Source organism: Misgurnus anguillicaudatus, chromosome 4 (assembly GCF_027580225.2).
Source record: "Misgurnus anguillicaudatus chromosome 4, ASM2758022v2, whole genome shotgun sequence".
NCBI lineage: Eukaryota > Metazoa > Chordata > Actinopteri > Cypriniformes > Cobitidae > Misgurnus > Misgurnus anguillicaudatus.
In genome coordinates, this window is record NC_073340.2 from 25,593,845 (window position 1) to 25,614,431 (window position 20,587).

The window sequence follows — 20,587 nt, forward strand, 5'->3', positions numbered from 1 at the left end:
GTACATTATGTGCGGTTGCCGCTTTATGTTTCTTCACGAATAATGTTTTGTTCTTTTTAAAAGGCGATTTTAAATTAGACACCGTCGTTTACGTTAAATTCCGTGTTTATTTAATTATATTTTTGTGTTTGGCAAATCAGATCTGTATATCTCTATTTCTTGTTGGTGCTGGAGAAGAAACGAGGAAGTGTCGAGGTATGTGTGTGTTGGTTGTGTCAGATGTCATTTATTCAATTTTCAAAGCAATTTGTTTTTTATTCATTGCAATCTATACATCTGCCATCAGGATTAAAAAGCATCGCATCGTTGCATGTGATGTCTCTTTTATCAGCCAGCAGTCGATGTCAGATATTAGGATCTAACGTTACAGTAATAATACACCTGTATTTTAGCGTGGTCTACGTATATATATAGATAGAGATAAAGCTCACTTTTGCAGTACAACATTTAATACTGCAATGTACTGAATGTCATTTAATTGAATGCAGAATCAGACTGAATGCAAACTGTAAGATGAGTGCAGAAAGCAGCAACAGGATGTTTAACAGGATATTTAAAGGGGACATTTCACAAGACTTTTTTAAGATGTCAAAAAAATCTTTAGTGTCCCCAGAGTACGTATGTAAAGTTCTAGCTCAAAATATCATACAGATAATTTATTATAGCATGTTAACATTGACACTTTGAGCTTGAGCAAAATGTGCCATTTTTGGGTGTGTCCTTTTAAATGCAAATGAGCTGATCTCTGCACTAAATGGCAGTGCCATGGTTGGATAGTGCAGATTAAGGGGGGTATTATCCCCTTCTGACATCACAAGGGGAGCCAAATTTCAATGACCTATTTTTCACATGCTTGCAGAGAATGGTTTACCAAAACTAAGTTGTTAGGTTGTTCTTTTTCACATTTTCTAGGTTGATAGAAGCACAGGGACCCAATTATATGTCCCCTTTATAAATGTTGTCCCGAACAGCACTTGGTAGTTTAAAAATGTGAAGTTTGTGTAGACTCGCAATGTAAAGTGAATACAAATGTCATCAAATCATTTTAACCTCAGTGTCCAACAGGTATGTGCATATTAGGTTGTGGCCCTTGAAAAACCTTACCATGGTAACTATAATTTCCTCCAAAATGCCATATCAAATACACTGGTAGTAATAATGATTTTGATTTGAATTAGTTTGCTTTACAAAAAGGTACAAGAATATCCCATACATTTTAAATGAAATAAAAATAAAAAATACAGAATAAAGTCTGAAGAAAATATTTATTTCCCTTGTGGTCCTGAATGTTATTAAGGATGGAGAAATGTGCAAGGGAAACAAGATAATATCAATTATTCAGTATGAATTCAAGATATATTCCATACTATGTATCCAAGATTACATGTAATCACCAAACAGCCATCTTTTAACTGCTGTTTTAAAACCCAAACTTTTTAACCCTTGAATGACACAAGTAACATATTTCATGCTATTAGCATTAGTGTAAAAAACATTTTTTCCCACCAAAAAGTAATGGGTTCAATCTCAGGGACCACATACTGGTAAATGTATACATTTGTAATTCACTGTAAGTACCTTTGGATAAAAGCATCTGCCTATACACATACATTTGTATTTAGAAACACTGTTTAAAGAAGATCCCATAAATTTATGAGATTATTAAGATTTTACAAAATTCAATTCAATTTTATTTATTGTGCTTTTCATAATTGTTAATTGTTTCAAAGCAGCTTTACATTAATAGATGTAGGAAAAGCATAGAAAAGCGAGCGTAGTAATAATGTAACGTATACAATAAAGTAGTAAGTTAAGCCAAAGGTGGCGGACTCTCCAGGGGACGAAAAAAAACTAGGAGAAAAACCCTCCTGGCTAGTCCAGAGGGTAAACTCCTAGGAGGAGAAAACCCCCATAATTCATATTATTTGCTCCCTTTTGAATAATTTTGCCCTCCTGTGTTTTCTGTAGATGGCTGGCTTGACTTCAGATCGGGGATAAAGTGATCGGAGGATTAGTAAGGAAGGATGCCACACACTGACAGAGTCTGTAATTTTAAGAGACGGCTGGCCCCTGTGACTGGTGACGTAGCAGATTGCTGGTTGTTTTGGAGGAGACAGAAAAGATGCCCTTTGACCTCTTCATGGTTCATTCATTGCAGTAAACAGATACAAAGCGCCTGACCACTTCATCTCTTACATAACTAAAAACATTAATATAAATACAAAAAAAACATGAACATTCTATCTGCTATAATCGTGTTTGAGAACCTCCATGAGGTGAAGAGACTCTGTCACTGGGGTCCGATCATCGCTCTCACGGTCATCGGTGTTTGCTCGTCCATGGCCGTTTTGGACTCGATTATCTGGTACTGGCCACTGGACACCACTGGAGGGAGCATTAATTTCATCATGCTTATCAACTGGACCGTCCTCATTCTTTACAACTACTTCAATGCCATGTTCGTGGGCCCTGGCTACATTCCTCTGGGGTGGAAACCAGTAAGGAATATATACTTTTGAACAGATTTGTGTCTTACAGTGAATCAAATTTGTCTAATATCATATTGCTTGTGTTTTCTAACAGGAGAAGCAACAAGACATGATGCATTTACAATTCTGTAGAGTGTGCCAAGGTTTCAAAGCCCCTAGGTCGCATCACTGCCGCAAGTGTAACAGGTAGATTTAACTGAATCCCACTCTAAACCATTTTTGTCGGAAAAAATGGTCCCCGGGTGTAGGCCATATCAAAAGAATAAATGTTCCCATCATCCTCAGGTGTGTGATGAAGATGGATCATCATTGTCCATGGATCAACAACTGCTGTGGGCATTTAAATCATGCATACTTCACCAGCTTTCTCCTGCTTGCTCCCCTGGGCTGCATGCATTCTGCCTTTATATTTGTCATGACCATGTACACTCAGCTGTATGACCGGGTAAGATTTTATCGGCTCTCATATTAATATTATTTGTAACATGTAACAGAAATGCTGTAGTGCATGTTATATGCTTAAAGTATTGAAGGAAATTATAAATATATGCATATTTCTAATAGTGATGTTTTGGCTCATTTTCATGGCGTAGATCTCTTTTGGGTGGAGCTCTGTGAAGATTGACATGAGCTCTGCCCGACACATCCACCGTCCCATAATGCCTTTTAGCATCGCAGCGTTCGCTGCCACTCTCTTTGCCTTAGGACTGGCATTGGGTACCACAATTGCTGTTGGTATGCTGTTTTATATACAGGTATGAATTACGAAATAAAGTCAAACTAATCCACAATTTCCTGGTACGGTGTTTAGAGTGTTTGGTATTTGCAAAGTACGATTTTCTCTTTTCTTTCAGATGAAGGTGATCTTTCGGAACAAAACCTCAATCGAAGCATGGATTGAGGAGAAAGTAAGCAACATATTTTTCTTATAGGTTACACAAAGGGTCAGTTTCCAAGGCAGGGTTTAGATTAATCCAGGATTAGACCTTAGTTATATTAGGGCATTTAAAGGGACACTCCACTTTGTTTGGTAATATGCTTATTTTCTAGCTTCCCTAAAGTTAAACATTTGATTTTTACCGTTTTGGAATCCATTCAGCTGATCTCCGGGTCTGTCGCTAGCACTTTTAGCATAGCACAATTCATTGAATCCGATTAGACCATTAGCATCGTGCTAAAAAATAACCAAAGAGTTTCAATATTTTTCCTATTTAAAACTTGACTCTTCTGTAGTTACATCGTGTACTAAGAGCGAAAATGAAAAGTTTGGAATTTCTAGGCAGATATGGCTTGGAACTATACTCTCATTCTGGCGTAATAATCAAGGACTTTGCTGCCGTAACATGGCAGCAGGAGGTGCAATGAAATTATGCAGGGCCCGAAAATAGTTCCCTGCCATTGAAAGTTACTAAGGGGACTATTTTCAGGCACTGCGTTATATCATTGCACCTCCTGCTGCCATGTTACAGCAGCAAAGGCCTTGATTATTATGTTAGAATGAGAGTATAGTTCCTAGCCATATCTGCCTAGAAAATCGCAACTTTCAATTTTCTGTCAGTCTTGGTACACAATGTAACTACAGAAGAGTCAAGTTTTAAATAGGAAAAATATTGGAACTCTTTGGTTAGTTTATAGCGCAATGCTAATGGTTTAATCAGATTTAATGTATTGTGCTAAGCTATGCTAAAAGTGGTAGCGCCAGATCCGGAGATCAGCTGAATGGATTCCAAAACAATAAAAATCAATTGTTTAACTCTAGGGGAGCTGGAAAATTTGTATATTTTCAAAAAAAAGTGGAGTGTCCCTTTAAGTAGTTTTTACAAACATACCCTAATACCCATACCATTTTGAGACAAAACAATGGCACTAATATATTTTAAGATACGTCAGTGCAAGATGTCTTTACATTAAGACACCGCAAACATGCATTTTAGTCTGGAGCTAGGATAAGCCCTGTCCGGGAAACAGCCTCAAAGTGATTTAATCCAATATCCTTCCCCATGATCCAATACAAAGCAACACTCTTTGAAGACTTATCTTTTAAATAGCTGAAAATCAATTCTTATAATACGTATTATTCTTAGGAGCAGTTTCCCGGACAGGATTAGACTAGTCCCAGATTAAAATAAATGTAAGTGCTCTCCAAACTGCAAACAACTTGCACTGACATATCTTAAAACGCATCAGTGCCCTTTGTTTTACCTCAAAATGCACACAAGTAATGTTTTTAGTAAGGTTAATGTTTGTTCAAACTAGTTATATTTCCTAATTAATCTAAGGCCTAGTCCTGGTTTAAGCTAATCCCTGTCTGGGAAACCACCCCATAATGCCTCCCAGTATAATTTTATCACTTCAAACTCATCTTTGAGCATCATTATAGCATATGTAAAAGTTTATTCTGTGACAGTAATTTCTATATTGTTTAAAACTGCTTGAATGTAATTTCCTCACGGGGATCTATGAATATGCAAATCCTTTCGTAATTTCGTGAACTGCTCGTTTGCAGTACTGTCATCTTAAAAGCATGTGGTTTAACGTCTGTGAAGAATAGAGTTTCTGTTATAGCATGAATGTATCTAGGTCAGTGGATCCTGTGTGGTTTATTATATTACTGCAACTGTGTTTCCAGGCCAAAGACAGAATTCAGTACTACCAAACCGGTGAAGAGTTCATCTTCCCTTATGACCTGGGCAGCAGATTGAAGAACTTCAAGCAGGTGTTCACCTGGTCTGGAACTCCAGTGGGAGACGGGATCGAATGGCCTGTGCACGAAAAGTGTAACCAATACACTTTAACTGTATGTGCATAATGTTTTTTAGCAATTCTATAGGTAATTTGTATAATTTGTAATGTTTATTTATTTATTTATGTTTTATTGAACAGATTGAGCAGTTAAAGCAAAAACACGATAAACGTCAAAGAAGTGTGAGTATAAGATGTAATGGCTTTGTTTAAACACTAGAGGGCAGCATTTACTAAAGAAGTACTACAATGACAAACATCACTTTGCAGGTGGAATACAGAGTAGTTGAGGACTACAACGGTGCTTGTTGCCCTCTGGGAAAGGGCCTAAATACGTTTTTTAGGACCCCTTGTACAGAAGAGCCCAGAATCAAACTGACAAACGGAGAGACCATCTTTGCTACAAGAGGAACAAAGTGAGACATGTGTTTCTGATAGAATTTTTAGTTTATGTTATCAAAATGTTTTATTAAAGACCAGCTGTGTATATTGACTGGTAAACTTTAGTTGTCATGGTATGTTAATGTGTTCCTGGTGTGTTTAGGTGGTGGATGTATGGAGACAAGGCTTTAAATGAGGAACAGATAAAAGGTAAAAGCTGTTTGATTATGGAAAGAAAAAGTGTTTTAAAAATGTGTGACTTATACCCTTCTTCACGATTTAAGCTGGAGTTCGTATCAGAGGATGGTTTCCACGGCGATGTGTCGAGAAGTGTCACTATGACTCTGCGAGTAATTCGACGAGTGAAGAAAAGAAGGAACAGTGATGCAGAAATGTGTCGTTTTCGTTCAAACAGAGGACCTGATGCATTGCAAACCAGCAGTGATGCACATTTTGAATCTGAATTTTTTCTAAAGCAATTCAATGCACCAGCGCTGAAGTGTTAAAGTGGTGGCAAAACCAACAGATACTGGCACCCAAAGTTAACTTGTGTTTTTCCAAAGAACAACTGCCACAGAAATTGACAAATGATAAAGAAATGTAATAAAATTATTTATAAAAATAGGATTGGACAGAAAAAATGGTCACTGGGGCAGTACCCTTTGAAAAAATATGTATATATTTGTTACCAATATGTACCATTGAGATACTAATATGAACTCTTTAGGTGCAACGGTGTACTTTTTAAAAGGGTACCGCTCCGGTGACAGCAACGGATCTTTATTAACCATTTTTTCTGATGGTGTATGTATGGTATATGCTTCATGGGGAATTATCGAGATGCTTACTTGAAACTTTTCTTACTTCTTGCCATTTTCTCGTTCGCTTGCTTTTTCTCTCGTTCTCTTTTTTGATGCCCTCAGTGATTATGCAATGTTAACCTCAAGTTGTAACAAAGTCTTAGTCATGAATTGTTTGTATAGTAGAAATAACAATTTTATTTTTGATTACGTTTTTGTAAAACTGAAGTTAACCTTGCTGACGTTTTCGAAGACAAATAAACCATGCTCTGTACAGTAAATGTAAGTCTTTTTTAATGGATAGACAAACAACAAATTTGCTCTGTGCTTTATATATGAAAATATAATTACATTAAACAAATTAAAGTATTAATGTTTTTTTGCATTCCTCCTTCCTTGAAAAAATAAATTAATAACCTTCAATTTACAATCAATCTTTCAAGATCATTTATTTTTTTTAAATCCCAATACCCAGATGTAGAAAATATAGATAAAGAAAATAAAACACACACCGCTCAGTGTTATAAATATGTTAAACAGGACGTCCCAAAGTTCTGTGCGTAACCAAGACCTGCATAAAGAGTGAAACTATTCACAAAAACTCAAACTTTTGTTTACTTCACAGTGCACTATATATTAGCATAAAGACTGTCTATCTGAACTTTGAAGTATTTGATGAGATCAGCCCTTTTGGCTTTAAGTGTTGGAGTGAGGAGACCATTTTCTATTGTGAACATCTCTGGATGCAGGTACACATCTTTCACCTTCATAGAGGAAAACAAAACAAATGATATAAGCAATGTGTCCGATGCTCTTTATAATGGAACTTGGTGGTACTTTGGTACTTTTACTGTGGTACTTTTAATAAAGGCAGTAGCCAGTAATAACCTGCACTGTCAGACAAAAATGGTCCCAAGCTGTCACTGGGGTCGGAACCCCTTAAAAGGTTTCCATGTAGGTACATATACTGTATGTATATATTTGGTACCAGTATGTACCCTTGATGTAATAATATGACATCTTTAGGTACAAATGTGTACCTCCCCAGTACCAGCTAGGGACCATTTTTTCTGACAGTGTATATTATCAAGAAGTGCTTACTTGTTCAAAAGACTTCAGCCCTGCTTCACGTCCCAGTTTTATAAGGTCAGCAATGATGGCTTTCTTAACATCCTGCAAAAGTTTAAAGAGTTAATTGAGCAACATTATATGTGTAAATATCACATTTCGCTATCACATTTTAGAAACAAAACAAGTTTTTGCCCTGGGTTGGAAAACACTGTACTTTGCACTGAAAGTATAAAAGACACGTGTACACTCACCTAAAGGATTATTAGGAACACCATACTAATACTGTGTTGACCCCCTTTCGCCTTCAGAACTGCCTTAATTCTACATGGCATTAATTCAAGAAAGTTCTGAAAGCATTCTTTAGAAATGTTGGCCCATATTAATAGGATAGCATCTTGCAGTTGATGAAGATTTGTGGGATGCACATCCAGGGCACGAAGCTCCCGTTCCACCACATCCCAAAGATGCTCGATTGGGTTGAGATCTGGTGACTGTGGGGGCCATTTTAGTACAGTGAACTCATTGTCATGTTCAAGAAACCAATTTGAAATGATTCGAGCTTTGTGGCATTATCCTGCTGGAAGTAGCTATCAGAGGATGGGTACATGGTGGTCATAAAGGGATGGACATTGCTCAGGTAGGCCGTGGCATTTAAACGATGTCCAACTGGCACTAAGGGGCCTGAAGTGTGCCAAGAAAACATCCCCCACACCATTACACCACCACCAGCAGCCTGCAAGGCATGGTGGATCCATGTTCTCATTCTGTTTACGCCAAATTCTGAATCTACCATCTGAATATCTCAACAGAAATCGAAACTCATCAGACCAGGCAAAATTTTTCCAGTCTTCAACTGTCCAATTTTGGTGAGCTCCTGCAAAATTTAGCCTCTTTTCCTATTTGTATTGGAAATGAGTGGTATCCAGTGGGGTCTTCTGCCCATCCGCCTCAAGGTTGTGCGTGTTGTGGCTTCACAAATGCTTTGCTGCATACCTCGGTTGTAATGAGTGGTTATTTCAATCAAAGTTGCTCTTCTATCAGCTTGAATCAGTCGGCCCATTCTCATCTAACCTCTAGCATCAACAAGGCATTTTCGACCACAGGATTGCCACATACTGGAATGTTTTTTCCTTTTCACACCATTTTTTATAAACCCTAGAAATGGTTGTGCGTGAAATTCCAGTAACTGAGCAGATACACAGAACTGTGAAATACTCAGACCAGCCCGTCTGGCACCAACAACCATGCCACGCTCAAAATTGCTTAAATCACCCTTCTTTCCCATTCTGACATTCAGTTTGGAGTTCAGGAGATTATCTTGACCAGGTCCACACCCCTAAATGCATTGAAGCAACTGCCATGTGATTGGTTGATTGGATAATTGAATTAATGATAAATTTAACAGGTGTTTCTAATAATCCTTTAGGTGAGTGTATATACTTAAAAATTATATGACCACACACCTGATTTTTACACAGGTCCTCTATTGAACCTTTCACTCCCAATTTTTCTGCAAAACCTGGTAACACCTCAGGATCTGGCACCACTATGCCTACCAAACAGGACTGGACACATCAAATTAGAGATATTAGATAAATTTCTTAGTTGTCTAAGATAAAATGATTTCATTATTATCAAACAATTACAATTCATGTGCAACAAAAAAAATGTAAGAACTAATTTACCTGTAAGCTGTCACCATGCACAAATATTTGGGCAACCGGAGCACTCCGAATGTAAACATTTTCGATCTTTTCCGGTGCAATGTATTCGCCTTGGGCCAGTTTGAAGATATTCTTCTTTCTGTCAATAATCTTCAAGACACCACTCTGGTAAATTGAGAACAAAATATGAACTTTACGCTAAAAGTTTGTCTTGCGCAGACAAGACTGTCATAATAAGGAAAGTATCAACAACAAACATTGGAATCTCACTCGGCAGCCATTTGCCTACGTCACCAGTGTGCAGCCAACCATCTTTGTCCAAAGCCTCTACTGTCCTTTCTGGGTCATTGAGGTATCCGACAAATACATTTTTCCCTTTTATGCAAACCTGAAACCAGATGGCAAAGCTATAAGAGCTTGTAATGACGTATTGGTTTAAGGTTTATAAATAAAATGATATGTCATTACCTCCCCTTCATCATTGGATGCGAAGTAATTCATTTCCTCCACATCAACAAGTTTCACAAAATTACATGGAAAAGGAGTTCCGACATGGCCTGAAATCAAGAGTTTGTAAATTGAGGTCATGCAACCGAGATTATGCAACAAAAGGTTATTTTCAGTCACAGGAACCCACCAGTGGTCCAGTCACCAGGCATGGAGAAAGTGCAGCCAGCTGTGCATTCGGTCTGGCCATATGCCTCGAAAATCTGGAAAGCAGGACGTAGGGGGTCATCTATGGGTCACTGTGACACCAGATCAATACACTTACAGAGTCTGTTAGAATAACAAATTAAGTATATTTGTTTAATTATTAATTTCACAGATTAACCTAATATTCAATAGTTGAAAAACAATGTTTTTTGTGGCAAAATTACTCAAATGGATATATACTACTTTTCCAGCTCCCTAGAGTTAAACATATGATTTTTTTTCCCGCTTTGGAATCCATTCAGCTGATCTCCAGGTCTGGCGGTAACACTTTTAGCATAGCTTAGCACACTCCATTGAATCTGATTAGAACATTAGCACCGCGCTAAAAAATAACCAAAGACTTTTTTTCCTATATAAAACTTGACTCCTTGTTAGTTACATTGTGTACTAAGACTGACAGAAAATTAAAAGTTAAGATTTTCTAAGCAGATATTGCTAGGGACTGTACTTTCATTTTGGGGTAATAATCAAGTATTTTGCTGAAGTAGCATGGCTGCAGAAGGCGCAATGTAACTAAAGAAGAGTCAAGTTTTAAATAGGAAAAATATCACAACTCTTTGGTTATTTTTTAGCGTAATGCTAATGGTCTAATCAGAATCAATGGATTATGCTAAGCTATGCTAAAAGTGGTACCACCAGACCTGGAGATCAGCTGAATGGATTCCAAAATAGTAAAAATCAAATGTTTAACTCTAGGGGTGCTGGAAAATGAACATATTTTTTAAAAAAAGTGTCCCTTTAAGTGTGCATTCGATGGACGTGTTACTATCCCTTGAGGCCACGTGAGCTGTACCAAATAAAAAAAAAGTGAAAATAATTAAAATACCAGAAATCTATGAACTGGACGGCACTTTGAGGGATAAAGATATTCCACGTGATTTAATTGTACTTGTTAAACAACATTATGATAGAGCCAGATGAAGGGTTTCTTACCTGGCACCCGAGTGACGCCCTGAGGAAAGTGAGCACAGAGGAAGAGATGGGGGCGGCCCCAGTCACCATCACCCTCACACGGCCACCGAGAGATGCCTGTAGGGACAATTAAGAACTTTTGAAAACCATTCACCAGAAACACTTTACTTTTATTACCGTAAATTTAACTCTTCTCCGGGTAGAAATACTATGACACATTCAGATAGCCTGTCATGATCAGCTGCTGTGGAGATGCCTGCACTTTGTGGAAGATGAGTTTGTCCCATAAGCTGTCATTCCTGATGATCCCCTGTTTCACCTCGGCATGTTTCCTCTTGATGGCAAAGTTTAAAAGTGTTTTCTTAAACGGAGTCCGGGCTTCACTTTGGATCTGAGCAGACAACAGAAAAACTATGAAAAATCACCAAATAAATATAATTTTATAGGTTGCCGATTTCTTTTTGCCACGTATATGGGTGGGGCTCATCAATACAAAATGTTTTAATTTATTTAATGGGTTTAAATTGAGGTACCAATATGTACCACTGGAGAACTAAAATATGCATTTTTTTGAAAGGGTACCACCCTAGTGACAGCGTTTGTGCCTTTTTCTGAGAATGTAAAAATATGGGAATACCTTGTCATAAATCCGATTCAGAAGACGTGGAACCACTGGGAATACGGTGGGCTGCAGGACTTTCATGTCATCTGGAAGAAGTCTGATATCACCTTGAAAGAACCCAACTCTACCTCCAGCACCATACAACACTGTCTAATACACATTACACATAGCCAGAGTGACTTTTATGTTTTTCTGTACTGTATGTGACATTAATAGTTAGAAAGATCTTGAGATGATAGTGGCAGCCTCACCTGTACGACTCGCTCAAACATGTGAGCCAGCGGCAAAAACGAGATGGACACATCAGATGGCAACGCCACAAAGACGCTCTGAAGAAACATGGATTTGACATACAACATTAAAACCTCCACTTACTTAATAGAGACTTTGTAAAAATCGTATCAGGCTAATGTACCTCAAAGATCTTAACCACACCAGCTGCATCAGCAACCACATTTTCATGGGTAAGCATGGCGCCCTTTGGATCCCCTGAAGTAAAGAACAATGGTATTAAGATCACACCGGAGTCATGTTTGTGAGGTCATTACGGGGTGTAGAAGAGATTGCAACACACTTACCAGTTGTTCCACTGGTAAAGCATATTATACTTAAGTCTTCTGGTTTGGGTGGCTAAAAAATTAAAAATAAATGCAAAATTACAAACTTTTTTGTAATTTTGTAAAATAATGTGATGTATAAAGTATAAACTTCTAGATGAAACTGCAGTTTAAAATCCCCATTAGAGAAATCACAGATTCTTCACAGAAGTATTTATCCTAGACATCAATGAGATGAAATGGAGGGCAAATCGACACTTTTGGTCTTGTGTTTCAGATATTTCTCCTGAGAAAATAACCCAGACATCTTGCAAAAGTCTTTATTTAATTTTTTTTATTTTAAAGTGATATAAATGTTAGAAACTGAGATCAAAATTACCAAGTATGCAATCAAAATACTTTAATATTCAATAAAAATGTATCAAATGTACCCAAATCCAGATTATTTTACAGCTTACTGGATTTTTACAATTATATTATTTGTTTCTACGTTGCAAAAAGGGAAAGTTGGATCTACTTAAAAAATGATTTCAACTGGTAACACTTAAAATGTAAACCTATTAAAATATAAGTTAAAAAAAAATAGGTGTTACCAATTTAAAACGCGTAAACTGGCACTGTCCCTTGAGCGGGACACCTGAGTTTACTTCAATATTTTGCATGTAAATTTTTATCTATCATGGCAAACTATATATTGTTGGAAAGGTCTAAGTAGTTTTCATATTTCAAAATCTTTTAGCAGTAATAATAATGCAGTAATTGTAATTTATTAATTTGTGACAAGAGTATGCAGCAAACCAACACAAACCTAATTTTTTTATAATTTTATGTATAAAATAATGCTATATGGCATTATTTTTTATCTATTACAGTAAATCAAACTGCTATAACAATTTTTTTATATATTTTCACTTCCAATCAATTCCGTAAAAAACTTTAAAGTGTCTTCTTTAAAACAAGACCAAAAATAGGCTTCTAAACCAAAACATGCTGGGGTAATTTTAACCCAGCATTGGGTCAGAAAGGGACGAGCCCAGCCAGCTGGGTTGCTTTAACCCAAGGTCAAATATAAAAATGTTCTGGGTTAATTCCAACCAAGCTGCTGGGCTTGTCCCTTTTTGACCCAAAGCTCGGTTGAAAATAAGCCAGTATTTTTTTAGAGTTTAACCATTTTAGGAGAAACATCTGAGATTGAAAGAGCATCCTCAGAGGAATAAAATTTCCTTTTGGGTTAAGTTTATTACTTACAATTGGCTTCTGAAGATTGTTTTTTCCCAGGGCCTAAAAGCACAAATGTAAAATTATTATATACTTTGTAATAAGACACAGAAGCAGTACAAAATATCAGATCATGTCACATGATTGTTTTATTATTGTCCTCAATCTCAATGTACCTCTACATCTTTCAAAGACAGAACATCCACGCCCATCTTAGATCCTCTTTCAGTCAATGCAGCATCATAAGGGTCCATGAGGATGATGGTTTTTAAAACAGGCGTGAGGTTTTTCTCACTGTTAGCCAGCAGAATTTCTGCCTTATCTTGCTTATCACACACTACTGTGGATATCTTTGCTGCAGAGATGTGAAAATACAGAGTACTTCAAAACAAGATCCAATCAGATATTCTCAACCTGATTAGATTAAAAACTATAATCGTAAATTAAACATTAACATGCACATTTAATAAATGATGTGATCAGTATGTCGTACTAACATTTGTTTTTTATTACTTTAAATAATATTAAATAAAGCAATCTGGTTATCTGGTTAGGGTTAGGTTCCTTTTTGTACTTTTATGGGTATATGATGTATCTTTTTGGGTACAATAGGACCTATTTTGTAGTTAAATATAGGTATATATCAGTTGAATGTTAGGGGTACAACTAAACCTTTAAAGGTACACAATAGCTCCATAGGTACAGTAATGTACCCAAAAGGTACAGCATTGTATTACTGTATGTATTGTATATCTGTAAAGGTACCACCCCAGGGACAGAAAAGGTACAGATTTATGTAGAAATTATTTATTTATAGTTGTTTCTATTTCTAATTCCCCATTAAAACGGGATTAGCAGAAAGCACCTATAAGGATCTTTCGTCGAAAAACATCATCTTTCAGTATAATCCTAATCATTTGCAAAAGAAAACTTACAAATGTATGAAGGCAAGCAATGTGTAATTGCTTTGAACTAGAGGTTGGCAGGTTCAGCAATAAAGTGATGATTACGCAAGCAGTTCAGCAGGTGTTATGGCTAAAGCTGCTATAACCAACACCTCTAATGAAGCATGCAAGCAAGCAAGCAGGTATAATTACCTCTATTAATGATGAACACAAGGGCTTCAGGTCCCAAGGTGTCGTAAAGAGGAACAGCCACCATGGAATATGTATAGCAAGCCAGTTCAGAGATAATCCACTGAATGGAGAAAAGAGAAGTGTTAACGACATTGTCAAAAAAAGTGGTCAAACAATTGTCCCTAGCCATCACTGGGGCGGTACCCTTTAAAAAGTACACATTTTTGAGTTCATATTAGAGGTACATATTGGTAAATGTATACATATTTGTACCAGGATGGTAAATATTAGGACTTTTTTAAGGTGTACTGCATCAGTGACAGCTCGAGACCATTTTTTAAAGGAAAACACCACATTTTTTCAATATTTTACTATGTTCTTACCTCAACATAGATGAATTAATACATCCATATATTTTTTCAATACGTACACTTAATCTTTGTACAGTGCGTCGTGAATGTGTTAGCATTTAGCCTAGCCCATTCATTCCTTAGGATCCAAACAGGGATGAATTTAGAAGTCACCAAACACTTCCATGTTTTTCCTATTTAAAGACTGTTACTTGAGTAGTTACACGAGTAAGTATAGTGGCACAAAATGTGCTATAAACGTGGCTATTTTTTGTTAAGTGAATAAAAAAATGAGAACTATATTGTATGACGGAAATGCACTTAGTTTTCAGCACTTCGACCTCGACGAATGAATGGGGCTAGGCTAAATGCTAAAATATTTATGACCCGCTGTACAAAAATTAAGTGCATGCATTAAAAAAGATAGGGATGTATTAATTCATAAAATTAATTATTAAAAACTAATAAAACTTGAGATAAGAACATAGTAAAATATTGAAAATCTGTGGTGTTTTCCTTTAACCATTTTTTTTTTGTGACAGTGTAATGCACTAAACATGTGTTTAATACACATTATAATTTATACATTTTTTTACTCATTGTATCACCTCTGGTCTGTTCTGGGCAAAGATGCCGATGAATGATTTTTGTGAAGGCTTTAGGCCACGGTGAATGAGTCCAGATCCCAGGAATTCAGCTCTGTCTGAAACCTGAGACAGCCAGAGAAAAAGCCAGGAGCAAAGACTTTAATTCTTCCTTCATTAAGTTTGTGCCCAAGATTTTATTTTTAATTGGTACAAATACCTGTTTGTATTTTAGCCACTGATAAGGTTGCCCTTTCTTTCTGTACCCCAAACACGGCCCATTTCCTGCATAGAACAGATTCAATATGTTATTGACCAATCATGCACCAATAAGTGGATATTAGATCAAGCCCCAGAGAGTTATTTCAACACATGAATAGCTAGCCTGTACTTAAGCTCATTTCTAAATCATAAATAAAAATGTTGTAGATTTTGACCTCTCACCTGAGATGTGAAGCCCTCTTTTGAAAACCTCGTATAGAGTTTTGGCATCCTCGTGCAAGTATGAGATCAAGTTGTCATCTTTCATGAGTGCTGATTTTCTAGCACCACCCTGAGATAATAAATATAAAACCATTGAAGCCTATAGAGTTGCATTGATTCACCGATCAGCAATCACATTTTATAAAACGGCCCGTTCTGGTTCTTCATTCTGATTGGTTGAAAGGCGTTCTAAGCCGTGATAAAATCTTCACAAAAATGGAATTATCGTTTTTAGCTGAAAATTGTGATAAGGTGATGAGGACAAATGAAGGTAGGATGGGAACTGCACTCTATTGCAGCCACACTTAATTCTGAGGAACTACTTTGTTTGGCGGAAGAGTAATATTTGTACTAATATAATTACCATTTATTTGTGTTTTATTTTATGATATCCTGCTAACGTTATGCATATGAATAACCGTTTTATAAAAGCAATAAGCCCCGCAAAGCAGTGGGGTTACAGTGCATTTTATAACAGCTAAACTCGTGCCTAACAACGCCCCTTAGCTGTTATAAAATGCACTGGTAACCCACTGCTTCTTGGGGCTTATTGCTTTAATGACCACCTGCCTAATACTGTATAGGTCCCCCTTTTCAGTCTAAGACAGCCCTGACTGGAGGCATGGACATCACTAGACTTTTCTATCAGAATAATTTTTTCAACAATTTCAGCTAGAGTATCTCGTCTGTTGGATCGGATCAAACGGGCTAGGCTTCGCTACCCATGTGCATCAGTGAGCCTTGGCTGCCTATGACTTTGTCGCCGGTTCACCGCTTTTCCTTTCTTGAAGCACTTTTGAGAGGTACTGCCCACTGCAGACTGGGAACACCCCACAAGAGCAGTGGTTTTGGAGATGCTCTGACCCAGTCGTCTCACAATTTGGCCCTTGTCAAGATCACTTTTCCTCAAAGTTGATGTGTTAGAAGCAAGGAAAATGGGCAAGCGTAAAGATCTGAGTGACTTTGACAAGGGCCAAATGTTGCTGGTTCTGATAGAAAGGTCTAGAGGAGTTCATGCCTCGATGGGTCAGGGCTGTTTTAGTAGCAGAACTTGTGGTCATAATGTTATAGCTGATCGGTGTAAAATTATACTTAAAAATCATTATCAACATTATACTTTCGCCTTCGTATCCTATATTAATTGATAGAGCATACAGTACTTTGATTTAAACTTTTACAGTGAAAATGTAAGACTCTCCCGCTATGCCAACACTTTGCCGGTTGAGGTCTGTTGGTGGATGCATTGGTTTAGGTCTAGTGTTCAGATGCAACAGGGCTACAGCTGCAAGACTAAACAGGAAAACCAATCCTGATGTGGACAACGGGGTAAAAAGGAACTCAAACAAGAAATCCATGGTGCAGTGGACGTGTTGGAGCTATAGGAAGAAACAACAGTAAATAGATTAAGGTTACACATAAGAAGCAGTATTCACATTTACTTCAGTGTGGCTGCATCAATGTAGATGAATTTACATAAAGTTCAAGGTCTCTGTCATTAGATTGCTGTGCTGCTTTGACGCTAAGGTGATTAGAAGATATGCAAAGATATTGATGTGTGTGCAAATGTGTTAAAGAGACAGTAAATGTATATGACCTTTGGAGGGGGCAAAGGTGAGAGTGAAAGTATGTTTGAAGGTTGAAGAGCATAGTATAGTCCATTTATGAAATATACTCCATTGCTAAAGATAGCCGGATGATTTCCAATATTCTCTGCATTTATTTTTGTTCAGTGTCTTCTTTACAGTTTAATGTAATATTGCATTAGCTAATGCAAAAAAACACACCTAGATCCTTGGCTTACAGGATTCAATGTGATATTTAGTATTAAACACTTTGCATTTGCTTATCGTTTAATTTTAACATCAACTCTTAAGAAAAGTGTACATTATGAGCATTTAACAATAGTTTTATAAATCCAGCCTCAAGAGCATCAACAAACCTTTGTAAAAGGTAAAAACATGTCATGTGTCCAATAAATCTTATATTATGAAGAGCATTCCTCCAAAACAGCGCATCTGATTATGTTTAAAAAAGTAAGTCCTCGTCTTACTGATATGAAAAGGTTTATCTCAAAATTCAAAACATCCAACTTAAAATCACAGCTCACTTAAAGAAATCATCATTTGCAGCATAATGTTTTATAATATATAATAGTCAATATCAATTCAAAATAATGTCATAATCTACACTGAACTGGTATGCATTATGCAATGTAATGCATTATGTAACATAGCAAATAAAGAGTACCTGGGTAACCTGCGGGAGTCTGTCGTGTCCTTTAGGTGATGGAGCTGAATGCAAAAGATTTGAAAGAGAGTCCCATGCACAGATCTCCTAAGCACACAAGAAGACTGATGAAGGCATGGTCTCAGATCCAATAAAACATCTCACAGCACACGAACACCTGTGACCTTTGAACCAAATGCCGCTATCTGTTCTCTGATAATGCAAATGACTGAACAAAATCAAAGCTAAGTCATGTGCACTAAATGTGTGTTCGCAGGCATCACTCACAAGAGTTTAAAGCCGGCACACTTGTCATGTGGAACAGTGTGAAATGAAACAGCGTGGACTTTAACATTTGCCTTTGCTGGTCAGTGTGACATTGAAATCTGTGCATTGATCAAGTAAAAACATTAGTTATTAGATTTTAACAATATTATTGCCAGTTCAGTTTATTTGTAGATCTAAACTGTCTAAAAATGTATTTATGGTTGCCACTGCTATATTTTTTTTTACTTAATAGCAGGTTTCATACAGGTATACATTTTTGCATAACTATGAATAGTGCACTATCAAAGTTTTGATGGTACAAAGTGCAATTTAAAAATCACCTAAAAATGTTCAAATGTTGGTTCTCATCACTCTGGTGGTTTGCATTAACAATTCGGTCCATCATTTACAGCTTAAAACTGGCCACCAGGGACCCTACGGGACCCTTAAACTCTTGTTAACAAGAGAAAAGCACAAGGCCACCATACAGTATGTCACACCTCTCATTAACAACCTCAGCAGAGCATGACACAACATGACCTTATGAACATACAATGTTTTCATACCCAACTCTCAGCATTATTATTACAGCAGTTTAGGACAGGCCTCCCATCTGAACTTTGACATCTGATTGTAATGACAGATAAGAGGAAGGCACCTTTGGATTTTCTAATCTGTTCTGATAATAGAGATGAAATAAAGTGAATGGAAGTCATTAAAGCTTCAGTCGTATTGAATTCCAATTTAGGTCAAAGTTGAAGTGACATACTGGTATATACTTACAAACAGCATGAGAAAATCTCAAAGGCATATTGTTGTTGATCTGTATAGACCGAGAGCACACATTAAGGAAAAAAATACATAAAAGCTGCATGATTGGTTAGATTATACAACTAGTACACTAATAACCTTTTTGGTTCCCCAAAGAACCATTTAGTTAAAAGTTCATTAAAGTACCTTTTTATAGTCTAAAGAACTTTTTGTGAAACAGAAAGGCTCTCTATGCAGCCAAAAATGCTTCTTCTATGACACCGTGAAGCGCCTTTATTTTTAAGAGTGAAGGCATCTTTACAATATTTAACAACTCTTACTGTAAACACTTATTTTTTACTAGCAGTGTTTGTTTTAAAGGGGACATTTCATGAAAATCTGACTTTTTCCATGTTTAAGTGCTATAACTGGGTCCCCAGTGCTTCTATCAACATAAAAAATGGCTGCAGGAGGCGCAATGATATTACGCACTGCCCGAAAATAGTCCCCTGCCATTGAAAGTTACTGGGACTATTTTCGGCTGCTGCGTAATATCATTGCGCCTCCTGCAGCCATGTTACAGCAGCAAAGTCCTTGATTATTACGCCAGAATGAGAGTATAGTTCCTAGCCATATCTGCCTAGAAAATCACAACTTTTAATTTCCCGTCAGTCTTAGTACACGATATAACTACAGAAGAGTCAAGTTTTAAATAGGAAAAATATGCAAACTTTTTGGTTTTTTTAGACACAATGCTAATGGACTAATCAGATTCAATGGATTGTGCTAAGCTATGCTAAAAGTGGTACCGCCAGACCCGGAGATCAGCTGAATGGATTCCAAAACGGTAAGAATAAAATTTTTAACTCTAGGGGAGCTGGAAAATGGGCATATTTTCAAAAAAAGTGGAGTGTCCCTTTAATTACACTAAAATGTAAGCATAAACACATTGCTAAACATGAAATAAATGGTTTCAAGCTGTCACTGGGGCAGTAGTATCCTTTAAAGAGGTCCTAACAGTGGCAGCCATTGACTTCTTTTTTCGAGGGCGCTCAATGCGAAGTTCATCACAACATTTATGTAGCCCTTCATGTGTGTGGTTCGTAATTTCAAAATATGTGTTCTGCGCGTCGAGTGATCCTGTCTGCATCACGTGTCTTGTCAAAATAAGTGCCTGCTGCAGATGCGTCTAAAGGGCTTATGATAAAAGGACGCTTGCGTTTGCCAGATACTCGCATAATCTCATGCGTAATCAGAGTTTACTGTTAAGGGAGTGTCTTGTGTGTATTTTGTGAACTTGTGTCTCTCTTTTATTATAAACGATTTTGACTCATGTGCAGCAGGCACTTATTTTGACAAAACGGGTGATGCATATGGTTCACATGACGCAACAAACACATATTTTGAAAACACAAGCAACACACGACACTCCGAACACTTTTTTTAATTTGCACCCCTCGGATGAGCAGTCACGAGCCGCCACTCAGTCCTAATATGTACCATTTAGGTACAAGTATACATGTATGAATCCTGCAATAACGTCCAGATAATATGTAAAGGCACTATAAATACGTAAAAGCACATACGTATATGACTGTTTTAGTTTACGTGTAAATATGTACTTTTTGTGTGTGAGATCAGGCTGCATTTGGTATCAATACCAAAACACTGGATTTCTTTG

General features: G+C 37.0%; 2 protein-coding genes across 2 annotated transcripts; one reads left to right on the forward strand and one right to left on the reverse strand.

Annotated features, from left to right (window-relative positions):
- Positions 1-3: 3 nt before the first annotated feature.
- On the forward strand, positions 4-6,781 carry zdhhc6 (zDHHC palmitoyltransferase 6). The gene is made up of 11 exons (XM_055176515.2): positions 4-195; positions 1,969-2,498; positions 2,584-2,675; positions 2,775-2,934; positions 3,083-3,244; positions 3,344-3,397; positions 5,119-5,286; positions 5,373-5,414; positions 5,502-5,647; positions 5,776-5,822; positions 5,897-6,781. Exons 2-11 carry the CDS (start codon positions 2,232-2,234, stop codon positions 5,995-5,997), a joined length of 1,239 nt encoding a protein of 412 aa, XP_055032490.1. The 5' UTR covers positions 4-195; positions 1,969-2,231; the 3' UTR covers positions 5,998-6,781.
- Positions 6,685-18,066, reverse strand: acsl5 (acyl-CoA synthetase long chain family member 5). The gene is made up of 21 exons (XM_073867054.1): positions 17,911-18,066; positions 16,861-17,039; positions 15,625-15,731; positions 15,401-15,465; positions 15,205-15,306; positions 14,268-14,367; positions 13,347-13,525; positions 13,201-13,233; positions 11,974-12,025; positions 11,811-11,884; positions 11,647-11,724; positions 11,411-11,545; positions 11,030-11,164; positions 10,795-10,890; positions 9,785-9,857; positions 9,616-9,704; positions 9,415-9,535; positions 9,169-9,308; positions 8,947-9,048; positions 7,514-7,585; positions 6,685-7,176 (listed from the first exon to the last, which is right to left on the reverse strand). The coding sequence occupies exons 2-21, from the start codon at positions 17,016-17,018 to the stop codon at positions 7,042-7,044; spliced, it is 2,046 nt and encodes a 681-aa protein (XP_073723155.1). The 5' UTR covers positions 17,019-17,039; positions 17,911-18,066; the 3' UTR covers positions 6,685-7,041.
- Positions 18,067-20,587: the final 2,521 nt, after the last annotated feature.